Source organism: Phocoena sinus, chromosome 9, assembly GCF_008692025.1.
Source record: "Phocoena sinus isolate mPhoSin1 chromosome 9, mPhoSin1.pri, whole genome shotgun sequence".
NCBI classification, from domain to species: Eukaryota; Metazoa; Chordata; class Mammalia; order Artiodactyla; family Phocoenidae; genus Phocoena; species Phocoena sinus.
Window position 1 is genome coordinate 74784005 of NC_045771.1, and position 18694 is coordinate 74802698.

An 18694-nucleotide genomic window follows, 5' to 3' on the forward strand; every position below is an offset into this window, starting at 1 on the left:
CATTTTCTCTTGCACACGCTTGATAAAAATCAAGTCGTGAAAAGCAGTGCTTGTGTTGCATCTTGGCTTTTGGTTTTGGTATGTGGAGCACATATAAATCCTTTGGCCTACTTGGCAAGAGGAGGTTACTAAGCTGGAAGGTTTCTTGTCATCTCTCCAATCCCGTGGACATCTCTGAAAGACTACGTGTTCCTAGAAACTAAGCTGTTCTGGCTTTTAGAAAATAAATACTGCATAATTTCGCTGATTTTTCTTCTTTTATAAATTTGCATTTTTGTTTTCATTTGAGAGAATTTCATGTGAATTGCCATGTGTATGTTTCAGCCCCTGGATAAAGATTCTGTTAGCCTCTTCATGGCACACGTTCACACTAGCGTAAAGGAAATGAGTACCAGGTATTACCAGAATGAGAGAAGACACAACTATACCACCCCAAAGAGTTTTCTGGAACAAATATCACTGTTTAAGAACCTGTTGAAGAAGAAACAAAACGAGATATCCCAGAAGAAAGAGCACTTGGTGAATGGCATCCGGAAGCTACAAACCACAGCCTCTCAGGTATGACCCGGGTATGTTACTACTGAGTGAAATCAACGCTCCTAAAATTAAAAAATACCTTTGCTTTTGAAGCAGCAGTTTAACCTACTTGTATAAGATGCATCGTGCTAAAATTTACAGTTTAATGATACAGAGAACACACAGCTCCTGCTTTCCTAAGGCTGAAAAGGGATCAGCCAGTTACACTATCACAGCTGGTTTGGAGAGAACCCTTCTGTTGTTGGCCTGTCTCCGTGCCGGGCAGTGTCGAGATGTTGAACAGAACAGGCACAGCTGGTTCCCCTCTCCTCTTCCACTGCTTTGATGCTCTGGGCTTATCATCAGGAACTTTGTCACAGGACAATGGAAATCAGATCCCTCTTGGTCTCAGATTCTCAACCCCCAGTGAAAGCAGCGTTTCCTGGCCGACGCTGTGATAAAGGGTGTTGGGATTGGGGTCCCTAAGTATAGCAGTCTTCTCTGGCCTTGGTGTCTGATCTGTTCCCTTTAGCCACTATCTCTCTTAGGTGAAAATATCCAGTGTTGCTTTCATCCTCAACCATAACGCCTCCACTACCTTGAAGGACGGCACCTCTAACCTCCTGGAGTCAATCAGGAGGGAATTTGCATAGGATGTTAATCATGTGTGGGTCTGCACACATATTATCAGATTTTATGGTTAAAAATCAAACAAGTATATGAAGTAGGTGTTCCTACTGAAATTTTACACATGAGGCTTCAAGAGTTGAAGGCCACAGAGCCCATGAGTTTTGAGTTGGAGCCCAGATCTATGTAAAGCCCATAGTTCCAAGCTGCTTCTCTGTGACTGGTAAAAGAAATTAGAATGAGAGAAGACAAAAGACTTTGGAGATGGGCCAGCCAGGCTCTAGAGCTAGAGGAAAAAAACAATCCTCACTGGTGGTCACCTCAAGGCCAGAAACTCCCAGGGCCTTTTCAGAGTATTTGTCATCAGGTTGTACACCCATATGCTTTTCAAGAAATTGGGCCAGTTTTCCCCCCAAGAGTACTGGTGGCCCATCCATGCCTAGGATGGAAATGAGACAGAACCTGGTTGGGGGAGTGTATGTTGGTGACTTTCACCCTGCAGGACTCTCTGGCCATGTCCTTCAAGTATGTCTGAAGGCCAAAGCATCACTTGCCTCTTTCCCCCTTCATTTCATACACCAGGAATGGCTCTTCGGTGAAACACTGTGATCTGTGCTGAGCAGTGAGTAGATGGACCACGATTGGGAAAGAGAAACTGGAGTGAGGAGGTTTCCAAGACTGAGTGTTGCAAAGAATAGTTGCTGGAAAACCCCCAAAGAATATATTCCTATATGTGCATCTTTTCCTTCACTTTCAAAGAATGTCTTTCTTTGCTCTCTCTTTTTATAAATGTTTTATCTTACTCTTTTTGCCTTCTTTCTCTTTCATTTGTCTTCCCTCTCCCTGTCCCTCCAGTTCTGTCTCACTTGAATCAAAACCCTTTTCCCTAGTAAAGACTTCTTGCTAGGAGTCCTGTTAAGCTAAAAGTGGAAGAGATCTGTATCCCAGAGCATTTATGTCCCTCTGAAGGATGACCCAAAATGAGCCTGTTGACCTTGTCCCAGGAAGTGACAGTGTTGGCTAAAGTGAACTCAATACCAGTGGGGCCTCTGCCACACTGCGAGAGTTTTCTCCCCAAATGACAGAGACTAAAGCACGGGGAGTAGCATCCTCGTTCATCTCAGTGGTGGCAGCATCTCACTCACAGAGAAGAAGAAGAGAAAGTCTGTGGTTTCCTGACAGTCATCTCAGTTGTGTGTTGTTGAGCTGGGGGTTGGGGAGAGGAAGAAAGAAAAGGGGTGCCTGCCATGTTCACAGCTGTCTGGGGTTTCCTTATTCCCCCTCAGCTATAAACAATAGGCAGAAAGTCTGAGAAGATACACAAGGTCTTGATGGAAGGACTACTGATGAGTTCTTGCCATTAGGTGTTTGTGCATGTGGTTGGAATATCTAATAGCACCTTAAGAGTTTTTAAAATCGATTTATTTTGAAGAGGAAGCATAGTCTCCTATGTGGACAACCAGAAAGGCTGACGGTGTAAGATCAGGTGGTGTGCAGAGCAAGATGTCTTCATCTTGGAGCGTGTGCCCTTGCAGCAGTCCCGCAGAGCTGGATATCCATGCCATCTGAAATATGTCCAAACCGTAGCGCTCTTCATGCATCTCAGCAAAGCCCTAAACCCCTTCTTTAGCCAGGTAGCCCCTCTGCAGATTTAGCGTAGGTCATAATAGAGAGCCCAAGTGAATTCTCTTCATCCATAAGGCTCACATCCAGGGCTTGAGTTGCTTTCGATATTTCAGACTTAACAGCTTCCTTAGCGACTGAAATCAGGACTTGAAATAAGTTTCCTCCTAATCTCTTGGATGATGATTTTGATTATGGCCTAACATGTGACTAGTTTCACACGGCTAAAAGGAAGAGAGAAGGAAACATCACTGTGCAGTGTGACCCTGAGTTCATAAAGAGGCTAAAAAAATCAGTCTTAGCTTAAACTCTCCTAGTACAGGTAGCAGTCACAGTACCAACTGTGCCTTTTAGGGTAGAGTGTAAATAACCCATGTTGGCCGGGGAGGTTACAGGCATCCTTGGATATAGCAGTGGAGTGTGGTTCCACAAGATGAAATTCCTGAAGTGTTTTTAGCAATGGAGTCAAAATAAATGGTTGTGATTGTTTTTTTGTGATTAAAAAACACACACAAACACAAACAGTAATATTTATACCCCACAGGGGGCATGAATGACACATGCTCGGGTGACATGTGCTCAGGTGGGGACAGCTGGTGGTGCTTCCCTGAGCCGAGAAGATAAATGTCTGGTTGGTGCTGACATTAAGTTAATGACTTTTTCCACAAAACCATTCGAAAACATTATTCTGTTGATTCCTGTGTTTAAAAAGAAATGCATTTTTTTTTAAACACAGGGCCTGCATTTTTTCACATGGAATTAAAGTCAAATCAGGGTAGAAGAAGAACCAAGATAGAAATTGCTAGGCCCCCTGAATTCACTTAAAAAAATAAGCTATATCTGATGTTTGTTGTTATTGACACAGGTTTCTTCAAAGTCATGACTTTTCCTTTAGGTAGGGGATCTGAAAGCCAGACTTGCCTCTCAAGAAGCTGAGTTACAACTGAGAAATCACCATGCTGAAGCTCTGATCACAAAGATCGGGCTTCAGACGGAGAAAGTGAGCCGGGAAAAGGCCATCGCGGATACCGAAGAGAGAAAGGTCAGGCTAATTCCACCATTTAGCGTACAGAGCTATATTTAGCACAAAATAAACCTTTGTAGGTGAACAGTTTTGAACAACTTCCTCTCCAGGGAGCGTAAAATCTAAAGAATTATTATAGTTAACATGTAACAGCATTTCACACCATGATTACCACTTGACCTTTCTTTACATTATGCATTTTCCCAACCTTTTAGCTCTTTTAATGATATGAAAGAACAATAAATACTGAGCTCATTCAAGCATATAATGGATGTGGATCTTGAACATCAGGCCTATTTGTAATACAGTAAAGGTCAGGAAGTCACCTCCGGAGGTTTCTAAAGCTTTTCAGTTTTTAGGCAAATTGAACAACTCAATTGTTAACAAAGCCCATTCCATCACTTTGCAAGATGGTTTTCGAATTTTGCATTTTAATAACACAACTTGAGTTTATTATTATATCCTAAGCTAAATTTGTTCTTTTTCAGTCAGTGGAGGCCCTGGCATTCTGTGTGATGTTTTATTGTTGGAAACAATTACTTTTCAGATTATATAGCTTCTGCTTTCTTTGTACTTGGGTTTCCAGTAATTCTGGAATAAATATGTTATATTGTCATCTTCTCTTACCAAAACTTCAGCTACAAGTAGAAGGTATTTTATTTTTGTGTATCTCACTTCCCAAAAGAACTATAGCAAACAGAATGCTTACTAAATATTTGTTTAAAAATTGAATGACTGTATATGTGCAAGGTCAGTTATCTTATTTTAGACAAAAGATTATAATCAGGGCTTAGTTAATTAAAAAATGTAAATTATGAGTCGCATAGCCTGGGAATCAGTAGCCATTATGCTATTATTCTGCATTAACGACATGAGAAAATATCTGTTTTACCAGTGATGTTGCCGTTCATTAATAGGCAGTTGAGTTGTTTTCCTTTTGTTGTAATGTGTATTGAGCATGTTTGCCTTTAACTTGCACAGCTAAAGACTTTAAAAGCATAGTGAAAGTCAAAATGCTAAATTAATGATTTTTTTTTTAACTTATTTTTGAAGTTAAAGATAAGGCATGTTTGGCATGGCCGAGAGGCATATGATTCCTAATTCTGGTAATAAATATTTCCATTGAGTTTCAGGTAAATGGAAGAGATCCTTAAACGTGTATTTTTATCTAAAGTAATTAGGTCTCACACATGGTGTGATTATCATAAACTAATTCCACCCAGGGGATGTTTTTCAGGCATTACACAAATTTGTGATACTCCGATAATTACTATATCATAACCCATCTCTACAGATCTTAAAACATGACAAGTACTCTGGAGGACATTTCACATTTTTGCATGTGACTTTCTAAGGCAAAATTATCCTCACAAATGGGGAAAAATGTTTTAGCAAATTAGAACTCATCTGACGGGTTGTTTCGTGAAGTTCTCCAAACATGGAAAGGACACATAGTATTTTGTATATCTAATCCGTACCAAGAAATAAAAATAATACTTAAAATTATTTTCATTTTATCCATGAGGCTTAATTTAGTTATAAATAACAAATATTGTCTGAGCACCTATTTTTTTGCCTGGCACTTTTCTAGGTTCTTGAGGATATATATATATATGATATGCAAGGTGCCTGCACGTAGCTTACATTGTAATGGGAAAGACAGGAGACAAGTGACATGTTGATAGACAAGGTATTTTGGGTTAGCAATAAGTCTATGATGAAAGTCAAGTGATGTTATGGTGGAAAGAACTCTTTTAAGTTGGTGGTCATGGAAGGAGAATCTATTTGTAATTAAACTATGTAGAGTCAAGGAATTAATCAAGACCAAGTATGTGCTATGGGCTCACATTGGTCATATGTTCATCACCGTGCTAGATTCTATGTGGTTATTAAAAAAGGGTGTATATGGTCTCTGTGAGTCTATAAAATTGGGGCCTCAAGATTTAATACTTAAGAAGTAATTTAAAAATAACAAAAGTATGTTGCCACATTTAATATGGCTAAACAAATATTGGGGTTTAGAGGCTGTCTTGCTGTGCATCTTGACAACCCATGTAGAGAAGCTGGTTGAAATTGTTGCTTCAAGTTTATAAAATCATCGAGGGCTGTTCAAATCATGGACATTGCCAGCAGTGACCTCAGGTAACAGAAGCACCATTAAGCTTGTGAAAATTAGATCTTCCATCTTTGTTTCACTTATCAGCTCCAAATTCTAAGGATCCTCTGATCCTTTCAAACTGCTTTCTTTGTTGAATAGTAATCCTTATGAGTGAAAGTGCCTTCCAAATTGCAGAGCTCATATAATCTTTTCAAAAGGTGGACATCCGCCCTGATTTTGAATGATCTTCAGTTTTTTAATGTTTCTTTTCTAAAGATGGGTGGGGCTGAATTTTAGGACCATCAGGAATTTCTTAAAGACAGGTGAGAGCCATGTACTTGTTAGCTAAGGCTGCCATAACAAAATATCAGGGACTGGGAGGGTTAAACAACAGAAATTTATTTTCTCAGCGCTCTGGAGTCTGGAAGTCCGGAAGTCCAAGGTCAGGGTGTTGGCAGATTTGGTTTCTCCAGAGGCCTCTCTCTCTCTCTGGGCTTGCAGACAGCCACCTTCTCTCTGTATCCTCATATGCCCTTCCCTCTGTGCACACACCCCTGCCAACTCTTGTGTGTAACCAGATTTCCTCCTCTTATAAGGACATTAGTCAGATTAGATTAAGCCCCACCCTAACAGGCTTGTTTTAATTTAATCATCTCTTTAAAGGCCCTCTCTGTAAATACGATCACATTCAGAGGTCCTGGGGTTAAGGCTTCAACCTGAGAATTTTGAATGGACACAGTTCAGCCCAAAACAAGCAGTTATTGTGACTTTATCCTCTTGTGACCGCCACTAAATTTCATGAACCATCTGCAAGGAGCTTTTGACTAGCAGAGGGCAGAAAAATTCTGGTGTACCCAAGAATGGGACAGTCTCCAAATCTGCTTTAACGGACGATGGTAGAGGGAAAGCACATACTCTAAGCCATCTGTGTAGCTCTTCCACCTTCTCCAGGTTGGGCCTCACTAACCAGTCCACAGGAACCTTGTTTGGGGTGGGAGAGGGCAGAGGAAATTGCACAGTGAGGCTTCCCAAGTCCCTGAGATACAAAGCATTTTCACAACTCCAGTGTAGTTGCACTTAGGGTGAGAGGGATTGGGAATAAGAAATAAGTTGACCAACCTAGAGTTTTTGTTTTTTTTTTTTTCGGTACGCAGGCCGCTCACTGCTGTGGCCTCTCCCGGAGCACAGGCTCCGGACACGCAGGCTCAGCGGCCATGGCTCACGGGCCCAGCCGCTCCGCGGCATGTGGGATCTTCCCGGACCGGGGCACGAACCCGCGTCCCCTGCATCGGCAGGCAGACTCTCAACCGCTGCGCCACCAGGGAAGCCCCTAGAGTATTTTTTTCATTTGCATTTGTGGGATTTTAGTTATTAAATGTTCTAAATTGCTCTGCTTATCAAAATTACCCAAAGGAATAATACTCCATTAACAGTAAAGGAGTTAGAGGGAGAAGAGTCTATGACCCCCAGTCTCATAGAAATAGCATTTAGAAGAAATACTCTCTAGGTATTAAAAAACCATGATCCTGAGTCCAGTTTAAAATGATGTTATTACAAATGGGCACAAACAGCATGTGTAGATTTAATATATCCTTAAGGAAAATAAATAAGCCTGATGTAATAACTCACTCCAATACAGTCTCTGTTTCATCCGTAGCAGTATTCTCCAGCGCATTGAAAATGTATAATAGTATCCTTAGAGTTTTCATGGTCCATTCCTGGCAGCTTTGAGGATTGTGGTTTTAGAGCAGTTCTCTGTAAGCACGCAGTTTCCTTACAGGTGTTAACCGTAGCCCGTAAGTATTGGCCGGAGGTCACGTATCTACCATGGACCAATTATGTTCATAAAAGGTGCAGTACATAGCAGAATAACGGTTAATCAGGAGAAGGGTAATTTCTGCTAATAAAGCTGTGGTAGACAACACAATTTGTTGTGAGCAGTGTTTACGTTTATGGGTACAGTTTTAAACCTGTTCAATCCAAACACATCTGAACAAATGCACTTTTGTTCACACTTGATCATTCACAATCCCCATCACATCAGCAACCATCCCATATGCTGACTGGATCCTGGTGCCCAGCACCACAGCTTTGAAAGTCACACTTCTGCTGAGGACAAAGATTTTATTCTTCCTGGACATTCGAGTTCTATCAGTGTTCTAAAGGGAGGAGGATAGAAACCCCAAAGGTTCTCATTTTGGCTTGGTTCGAGTTTACCAACATGGCTTCCCTATATCCATATTATATGTGTTCATGCCAGGGAGCTAATGCAAGACCCTCTTTGGCATGTGAATAGTGTCCCTGGACCCTCAACAGTAGAGCGGACAGCAAACATCACGGTCCCATTGCCAAAGATAGACCTGGGTTGTTGCAGCTGTAGTTTCTTACCAAGTCCTTAGAGAAACCGAGAATTAATCTTCATAAAAATTTTTTCTGTGATTAAGCATGCATGGGATAGAACAATATCTTCTAGCCAGTTGAACAAAAAAGCTTCACATTTATTCTTAAAAATTAGTTAACGTGACCTTTAGGTAATGTAAATGTGAGTAATCTAGGTAATGTAGGCAAGCTAAATGTAAGGAAAAATGAGAGAATTTTAGCAAACATATTTTGTGGTCTAGGTTACTGAGCCAGCTTGGATTTTCACTTGTTCAGGACTTGCTGAAAAAGAAAACTGAAGAACAGAGGAGTTGCTTAATCTTGCATTTATTATTAGTGGCACCTTGTAACTAAGATAGAGCCTGTCTTGGAGCATTTTGATATTTGATTCCATTTGTGTTGTGTGTTTTGTGTGTGTGCAAAGTTTTGTGTATACACTGTACCTGAAGGGAAGTTAGTCTCTACAACAAATTCCTCCCCTGTTCAAATACAGACGAATTATTGAACAGTGCCTCGGAGGCAGCCTGCATTTTTCAGTAGAGTTATCTGAGATGATAATTTGTGTACGTGGGTTTCTGTGTTTTTCCTCTTTGATTAGGTGACAGCTATTCAGACTGAAGTGTCCCAGAAACAGAAGGAGTGTGAGGCCGACTTACTTAAGGCTGAGCCCGCTCTGGTGGCCGCAACAGCTGCTCTCAATACACTCAACAGGGTAAGGATGATTCCTTGGCTCAGGGTTTCCTCAAAATAATATTTGGAGATTATTAGAGTTTGAATAACTGAACTAAGGGTGAAATTCATGCAACCAAAGAGTTTTGAAAAAGGAAAGAAAGTCCCATTAAATGTTACAGTTGAAACAAATATTTGAGGTCATCATTGTAGTTGACCTTCCTTTCCCATCCGGGAGTTTGTCCTTCTTCACCCCAACAAGCGGTCTCCTTTTGAATACTTCCAGTGCCATGCAGTTTATACTCTTATGAAAGGCAGTTCTATTGTTAGCAATTGGATTCGGCCCAAGTCCAGTGATTCATATTATGTGTTGCTTTAAGAACCAAGTGAGGGATTCTCTACTTCCTCTGGATATAAAAAAATAGTATTAATGAGAGACCCTCAGGAAAAGAGCAACAGGCTGGAATCAAAGACACCTAGGTTTGACCCACACCGTTTTTCCTGGCTTCATGTTAGTAGCAAAACCTCACTGAGCATTCGAATTCCCATAAGAGAAAATAATCTGTGATGGTCAGAAGGAGAGATGGAATTATGGGCAATGTGATTCTAAGAGCCTACAGCTGGTCTTGCCCCTGGGTTCTACTAGGCCTCTGGGGTGAATCCTAGGGCATTACTAGGCCTGAGAATCTTAAATTCAGCTTCAAAGAGGAAAGGATCCAGACATTCCCTGCTCTTCAAAGAAATATTCAATTCATTTCTCTAAGTATTCTTTTGAAGGAAGTAATTTTGACTGTGAACAGCGATGTTCACTATAAGAAACATGGATGTTTCTTATAGTATTACCATAAAGCTGAACAATTTAAAAGAACGTAAGTATACCATGATGGAAGATTGATTATTCTGCATTCAAATATCCTGCTGCCATTAAAATTATATTGTTGAATCCTAGCTAGCAACAAAATGTTCGTGATGTATTAAGTGAATAAAGCAGATTATAAAGTAGGATTTAGTGTAACGTTTTTTTATAAGAATATGTTTGTGCATAGGAAACAATTGGGAAAAAAGAATAGTAGTAACTGATTATTTCTGAGTAATGGAATTCTGTGTTTTCCTCTTTCTGAGCACTAGAGCGTTTATTTTCTTCTCTGTGCTTTGCACTGGCAACTTTTCCTCTGAAGATATTATTATGTACTCAGTCAAAATAAAATAATATCACTTAGATGTAAAGCTCAGTATATTTATAAATGATGAAAGAATCTTGGTTACCCAGCTCTCAGTTAGCATTAGCATATTTTAAGTTTTTGCTTTTGCTCCTATTTTCACACCCTTTCTGTTCTTTGCAGTCATTTCCCAAATAAATAGCCAGTTTATGGTAATGGAGGAGAATCAGGTTCAATATTTGATGAGGCTTTATAAGCAAGAGTGTATAATATAGCTCAGGAAATTTCACAGGAAATCCTTTTTTAAAAAACATGTATCATGAACCTACATATACTTCTTATAGATACTAATTCTTGCTCCAAAGTATTTGTCCTGATACTGGTGATTTATCCCATGAATACCATCTGTTGAGTAAATCAAGATTCTGACCTGCGGAGGTTAAGGAGGAACGCAGAAAGGAGGTTCAGCCTATGCGGGCATCTTCCCAGTTGACAGTCATTATAGTGTAATAGAAGATGTTTTTTGTGCATGTAAAGCAGAAAAACAAAACTAAGAGACTCTGAACTAAGGGACTTTGTTTCTGGGAGGGCCTGGTTAAAAGGCAAATATATTCCATAGGTGGGATAGACCCATAAATACCTTAAAACCTATATGTTTATGAAATCCCCTGGACTCAGTGTGCAAGGCTCTGCAGGACTGGTAGATCAGGCAGATAAATTTACTTGGAAGCCAGAAAGGGCAGTGATGTTTCCGAAGTACCAGAAAAGCGCCCAGCAAGAACTGAACCTCCTGGAGTTCCACGGTGGTGGGACCCCCGGGTGGGCGGCAAAAACTGCCCAACCGAGACTGGTGTGGAAAGGAGAGGGTGGAAAAGACCAGCCACTGAAGACCAGCTTGATGACCTAACAGCTGGTCTTGAGAAACCAGACCTCTCCTGGTCTTGAGAGTGTGTGTGCTTTTTTTTCAGGTCAATCTCACTGAGCTGAAAGCCTTTCCCAACCCTCCAAATGCAGTTACCAACGTTACTGCAGCCGTGATGGTCCTTCTGGCTCCCCGGGGCAGAGTGCCAAAAGACCAGAGTTGGAAGGCAGCTAAAGTCTTCATGGGAAAGGTATCAGGCAGCCCGGCAACATGAAAATCCCGACAATTTCTCTGTTCAGTTCTGTGGTTATACTTGACAGCAGGGGTGGGGGAAGGATGGACTGGGACTTTGGGATTAGCAGATAAGAACTATTATATATATAGATTGGATAAACAACAAAGTCCTACTGTATAGCACGGGGAACTATATTCCATGTCCTGTGATTAAGCAAAATGGAAAAGAATACGAAAAGAATGTATATATACGTATAACTGAGTCACTTTGCTCTTCAGCAGAAATTAACATTGTAAATCAACTATACTTCAAAAAAATAAATTTTTGAAAAAACATACAAATTGAGGAGAAAGAGGAAAGCTATAAAATTCCCAACTGCTAAAAAAAAAAAAAATCATCTTCATATTTGCTAAGTGTGATCTGCTGTATGTTCTCTAGACTTAGAATTTTTGTTTGCCAAGTTGGAGATTAGCGTAGGGTTGTAGCACACCTAAGTCAACACCAGCAGCCGTTGGAAGGTTGCTAATTATTTTCAAAATTATGAAAGCAGTTAAGTGTAGGAGGGAGAAAATTACATGGATGTCTTATGCTGGAAAAATGTTACTAATGTACACGAAGGTGAAGCAAAGGGATTTTGGGGTATGTGTTTTTCTTTTTCTTTTCTTCAAAATGTGAATGCCTCCTGTGCAGGGACTGAATATTTTACCCTGGGATAGAAGGGATTTTAAAAGTGTCCATTGCTAATTCTAACTTTATACTCTAAACACTGAAAAAGTCAAACAGTGGGATAAATGGAGCTTGCCAATTTTGCCTTTGTAATGTGAGTCCTAAAAGCTGATTTTAACTTTTGATCTTGGAATTTTCTCTGCCACCCAAATGGCTCATTGCAATAAGTCTTTTTGCCTTACAGGTGGATGATTTTTTGCAAGCGTTAATTAACTATGACAAAGAGCACATTCCAGAGAACTGTCTAAAAGTGGTGAATGAACAGTATTTGAAAGACCCGGAGTTCAACCCAAACCTGATTCGGACCAAATCTTTTGCAGCAGCTGGTCTCTGTGCCTGGGTCATCAACATCATTAAGTTCTATGAGGTATATCAGTTGTGATCAGATGGTTTACGGGTGTTATTCAGGAAAGGCCGTACATATATTAATTTCTAGGCCAGCAAAAAATGTAAAATAATTTAACATTATCTGAATAAGATAAAGTTCTAAGAATGAGACATGAAAGTGTCAGATTAAACAGAATTCTCTACAGGAGGATATTTGAAATGTTGGAAACTATCTTTTTTTAGGGTAGAGTGAGCAGCTTTTTTTTTTTTACTTAACTAATTGATTTATTTTATTTTTGGCTGTGTTGGATCTCTGTTGCTGCATGCAGGCTGTCTTTAGTTGCGGTGAGAGGGGCTACTGTTCGTTGCGGTGCATGGGCTTCTCATTGCGGTGGCTTCTCTTGCTGTGGAGCACGGGCTCTAGGCCCGTGGACTTCAGTAGTTGTGGCACACGGGCTCAGTAATTGTGGCTCGTGGGCTCTAGAGCGCAGGCTCAGTAGTTGCGGCCCGCGGGCTTAGTTGCTCCATGGCATTTGGGATCTTCCTGGACCAGGGTTCAACCCCATGTGCCCTGCCTTGGCAGGCAGATTCTTAACCATTGCACCACCAGGGAAGCCCGAGTGAGTAGCTTCTTTAGATCAAATAGCAGCAATTAATTTGATTTGATTAGATAAAAGCATGTTGGGTAGATTAATTATATTTATTTATTAATTATATTTATTTATCAAATACTTGTCCGTCACTTATGTCCCAAGAACTTTGCAAAGGACTAGATGTAAAAAGGGAACAGTACATGGCCCTCCACTGGGAGGAACTGTCTCCTTTTTGTCTTGGATGGTTGTGTGTTATACCCAAAGATGGAATTGCTGAGGAAATGCCAGTGTCATTCCCAGAATGATTTTCAGAAAATTGGATTATGTCCTTTACACGGGAGACCCACAGGAATAGGACCCTGTCAGTCTCTCCATCTCTTTAGTGGAAGCCTGTATCAGGCAAGACTGCAGACAGATCACAACTGATGGGCAGCCTCTCCCCATAATGACACACCTGACCGCTGTGCTGGCCTTACATCCTAGGTGAAAAGATGAGCCCAGAGCTAGACCGTGGCTGTGTTCTGTGTCATTTTGCTATAAAATAGGAAATAAAATTTAATTTTCTTTCTCTCTCCCCAACAGGAGAATAATTGATGTACTCAAATGCTTAAACCACTCATTCAAATAACATTTAAGGTGGCCAGGAACTTAGAAAAGAAAGTGTGGTTAATACTGGGTGAGGACATCTCCCACATTCCTTTCTGGGTTCAGAGAATTTCTCTACACAGCTTTTCTGCCTTAAAGGCTAGACCTGATCCCACCTTCAGCTGTAGTTCCTATACACTACAATTTCTGATGATATGAGGATTATCTCCAAATTTTATGAAAAACTAATTTTAGTATCTTAATAGTATTTGACGTGTATAGCATTTTATGCAAGTGCTTGTAACTCTAATGTCCAGAATAAATGAATAAACAGTAGAAAGTTTAGAGGACTTGGCAGGCTGGGTGGATTTTTGTTCTGCCATTAGGTAGTACCATGGCTAAGAATAAACACCAAATTTTCTGGGTCACATAGAGATTTTAATTGTAAAGCTTCCGGCAAACGTAAGACTGAATGATTACTTGTCTTTGCCATCTTTATTACCTCGTGAAATAACCCCCACGTGGCTTTTCAGGTCTACTGTGATGTGGAGCCCAAACGGCAAGCGTTAGCCCAAGCAAACTTAGAACTGGCTGCAGCTACTGAAAAACTAGAGGCTATCAGGAAAAAGCTGGCGGTAAGTGCAGACTCTAACGCTGAAGAAGTTCCCGAGACATGGAACCCCTCCCCGCCTTAGGATCCCACTTTCAGAGAGGACCACCTCGGAGACCTACCAAACAGGAAGGAATTTGACCTTTCATGGATGTATTCCTTTATATTCTCCTTCAGTACATATTCCTTATCTGCTGTATGCTGGACACTGAGCTGGGAAAGTGGGAACTTTGATGGTTTCTGCACTTAAGAAACTTTGCAAGCGTTAATTAACTATGTAGCGTTAATAAACTTTGCAAGCGTTAATTAACTATGTATTAATTAAGTAGAAAGAGTGTAGCCCACAGTGATTAAAAAGCAAGGATTCTGGAACCAGAGTGCCTGGGTTTATATCCAGGCTCCAGTATTTACTGTTTTGCCCTGCACGAGTTAGTTAACCTCTCTGAGCCTCTTTTTTCTCAACTGTGAAGGAGGTATTATAATGGCATCCACTTCTTAGGATCGTGAGGATAAAATGACAGTAGTTCATATTGAGAATTTAGTAATCAATATGAATTCATATTGAGAATTTAGTCATCAATATGAATTCATATTGAGAATTTCGCATGGTGCCTGGCATATAGTAAGTGCTTAGAAAACACTAACTACAAATATTATCACCATGACTGTTTTTACAAATATATAACCAGTCATTGTAGTCCAGTGTTATAAGTATATATGTGACTATATCTAGAGTGCAGTAGGAGTGCCAGAAGAGAGCCCAGAGAAATTAGAGAAAGTTTTATAATGAAGGTGTACTTGACATGAGCTGTGAAAATTACTTGCAAGTCACCAGGATAACTAGGTCAGGAAGGGTATTCCTGGTAAAGAATGAAAAAAAGAGGGAAGAAGCAGTTGGTAGACTTGAAGAGTCCTAGTAGGCCAGATGCCGAAGATGGGGGTTTGGGGGAAGGTTAGGTATAGCAGGAAGTAATGGTGAGCAAAAGCAAAAGGTGAGCAAAAGGCTTCTCTGCCTTTCGTGCTGCAGAATTTAAATTTCATCTGACCTGTAGTATTGGGCGTTGGAAAGATCTTAGTACGTTAATGACTCACTTTTCATCGACTGAATGGAAGCTGGAGGCAGGGGGTCTAGCTGCAGAAAGACAAGTTAGAAGCATGTGGGTCCTGTTAGTGGGTCTGTGGGTCTGCAGTGGGTCCTGTTAGGGCCTCAGCTAAGGCAGGAGCAGCCACAGTGGAGATGGCGAGATAGATTCAAGGCTGCTGACAGGATAGAGAGGGAGGGGGAGGCGTACAGAATAGAGATGATGAGTTAGAGGTGCCTGACGAGGTAGCATGCAGTAATGCAGTCAGAGTGATAAGGCTGTGTAACCCTGGCAACTTAGGGAAATCCTCAGAGCTTCAGTCTCTTAACTGTAACGTAGTGATAATAACAGCTAACTCTCAAGGTGGGCATTTGTGATTTGGGGCTCCCCAGAATCCAGTCCTACCTACTTTGGGTGATAACAGCCTGGTTTATCTCTGGGGAATTATCTTTCCTCATTGGATACACTCAGGTAGGACTTTGACCAAGGGTACCTTTTCCTGTCATTGCTGATGACTAGGTATGTGGTCCAAGTTTTGCCGATTTGATTCCCCGCCTGCCCCCCACCCCCAGCTCTAGAATTTGAATCATCAGCCAAAGAATAAAACTGAAAACAGAGTTCATGCTTTGTAGAGACAGTGTCCAGTTGAAACTTTCCAAGAGTTGCTATTCCCAAGTCTCCCTGGAGCTCCGGGAGCCTATGTTTAGTTCTTTGCCTTTCTCTTCTTTGGAAGAGCTCCCCCATTTTGAGGAAGTTCCCTTCAGCCTAAATTAGCTGGAGATGGTTTCTGTTGCTTCCCACCTATAAATTCTGGTGGATCAAGTTGCTATTCAGTGTGCTGTACACAGTCGATGCTTCATAAATGTTCGTTCCCACTCTCTTTGTGTAGAAAACCCAAGTGAAGATGTTCGGGGTCAGAACTAGAGTTTGAAAGAGAAGCCTGGCTCAGCAACATAGATTTGGGAGTCGCTGGCGTGAAGATCATGTGTGTAGAGAGGTTGTCCAATGGGAGTGCGAAGAATAGGGAGCAGTGGGAGCTGAGGGCAGACCTGAAGGAGGATGCTCCCATCTTGGAGGAAATCCTGCCATGGGTCTCTGAGCAGGTGAACTCCGCCATCACCACACCTGGGCTCTGGTGCTCACAGTGGCCACGCAGCCAAGCCCAGCTTCTTATAGAACAGGACTTGAACTTGGCCTGATTATGTCTGGGGCCACTACTGTCAACAACGACGACAGCTGATTTAGACAAATTTAGGAAAAACATATTAATTTTATTAAATTTAGCTTCATTCGTTGGTCAAAGCTCTCACTGTTAACTTGAGTAAGACCTTTAGAAAAATGTTGTCATCTATTATTAATGGCTTTATGTAAATATTAGAAGCAAGTTAATGTTCATGGAAAAGTGATGAGAATGCTCACGTGTGATTCTAAAGTTAAGACTTTCTGTGGTTGTGGAGCTAGTCATCTTTTGGACACAGCCTGCAACGAGCTGAAAAGAACTGCTCACCTCAGTTGATTTCAAAGACCAACAGTAGAAGCAGAGGTTCTTATATTAATAAGCTGCAAAACTAAGTTTGCAGACACAGAGAAAAGAAGACAGAGTAACAATAGCAATGTCTTTATGTAGATTGGTCCCTTCCATCCCCCTTCCAAGAATGGATTTCCAGAGAGTAGTTATTAATGCAACAGAATCTCTGGCTGCATTTCCCTCCAACATTCAGTTAGATGGTAGTAACGTGTCAGTGTTCATGTCCTGGTTGTTGTTTGTTTTTTTTTTTTTTTAATTATTTACTTATGGCTGTGTTGGGTCTTCGTTTCTATGCGAGGGCTTTCTCTCGTTGTGGCAAGCAGGGGCCACTCTTCATCGCGGTGCACGGGCCTCTCACTCTTGTGGCCTCTCTTGTTGTGGAGCACGGGCTCCAGACGCGCAGGCTCAGTAGTTGTGGCTTACGGGCCCAGTTGCTCCGCGGCATGTGGGATCTTCCCAGACCAGGGCTCGAACCCGTGTCCCCTGCACTGGCAGGCAGATTCTCAACCACTGCGCCACCAGGGAAGCCCCCATGTCCTGGTTTTGATGGTTATACTGTGGTTGTATAGGAGAATGCCCTTTGTAGGAAATACACTACACCCTGAAGTAAAAAAAAAAAAAAATTCTCTATGAAGACTGATCATGCCAAAGTCAACGACAAACTCTGCATAGATTCTTTCTGTTGGTACACAGTCAAATCAAGGTTTGAGCCCAGGTGAAATGATGTTTTTTGCTAGCTTTGCTTTCATCTCCTTCAGCCTCTCTTTTTTCCTCCCTCATGGGCTTTCCCTCCTTCTTGCCTTATGCCTCCTGTTGCCATCTCACCTAGAAAAGCAGGGCTGTGTCTCTCAGCACTTATGCTGTGATGGAAATGCATTCGTTAACCAGTATTAGTCTCTTTGTTTTTGTTCTTTCAAGTCTTTATCTCTAGTTTCAGACTAAAAGATGGCCTCATATTGAAGGTTGAGTAGAAAAAAACAAACTGCTGAGCTGGAGGGGAAAAAAGGCCATCTTGTCTTTCAAACACACAGGGCCTACGAATGGCCATGAAAAAGTCCAAATTCGGTCTCTTTAGGATAGTGTTTCTTAAAGTGTGTTCTCTCGACCGGTAGCAGCATCAGTGTTGCCTGGGAACTTGTTAGATATACAGACTCTCAGACCCACCTCAGGCACACTGAATGAGGAACTCAGGCAGGGAGGCCAGGAATCTGGGTTTGATCAAACCCTCCAGGTGGTTCCGATGCTCACTTAAGTTGGAGAGCACTGGTTTTTAGGGTGTCTGGTGGGCTGAGGTGTTCGGGCTAAGCCCCTCCTTCCTCACTCCATTTACTTCTAGAACCTGAAACGCCAGGGCCTGTCAGGAACTGTGAAGGGACCAAGATTTTACCCTACTCACAGGCTGCCAAGTTACCTGCCACAGTTTCATAGATGCCGGCAGAAGACGTGAGACACGGGATGCGTGGGTCAGAGAGCAGAGGACTTTGTTACCCATAGCCCGGCAAGCAGCGTGAGCCTCGTGCGTGCCTCAGCTCCCTTGTCTGCCGTTTCCCGTGGGAGTGACGCACAGTGGACCAGCTGAGGCTGTTCACAGTGGGTTTGTGTCACAGCTGAGAAATCCCAAGCTTAGAAAATGCCCCATATAAAGAAGGCAGCGAGTAAAGCTGCCCAACTTTGCCCCACGGGGAAACATCTCTTTAGTGTTCTGGTCAGGAAGCAAATCTGTCCTCTGCCCTGAAAGAAACACTGTCTCTATTTCCTAAGCCTATTTGCTGTGCAAACATCTTGCAGAAGATAGTCCAGAACAAGAGCTGTCAATGCCTCTTCACAAGAGGCAGAGAAACAAGCGTGAGAGCCTGTGGTCTCCCAAGACCCAGCTCCCCTTCCCAGCTTTACGAAAGGAACCAGGATAAGAGTTTATACCTTACTTCTATGTATATTTAGGTCAACCCTATGAATTGGGTAACATTATTGTTTCCATTTTTTAGATGATGAAAGTGAGGCATGGAGAGCTTAAGTAGACAGCCCACCTTGAGGCTGCTTAGCTGATAGC

At 41.7% G+C, this 18694-nt stretch overlaps 1 protein-coding gene across 1 annotated transcript in view; it reads left to right on the forward strand.

Annotated features, from left to right (window-relative positions):
* Window positions 1-18694, forward strand: part of DNAH11 (dynein axonemal heavy chain 11) — a 316314-nt gene that overhangs the window by 208390 nt on the left and 89230 nt on the right. Inside the window, 6 exon segments of the mRNA XM_032643357.1 lie at window positions 325-558; window positions 3662-3808; window positions 8866-8979; window positions 11065-11208; window positions 12104-12286; window positions 13958-14059. Of these exon segments, the coding sequence (XP_032499248.1) occupies window positions 325-558; window positions 3662-3808; window positions 8866-8979; window positions 11065-11208; window positions 12104-12286; window positions 13958-14059 (924 nt within the window).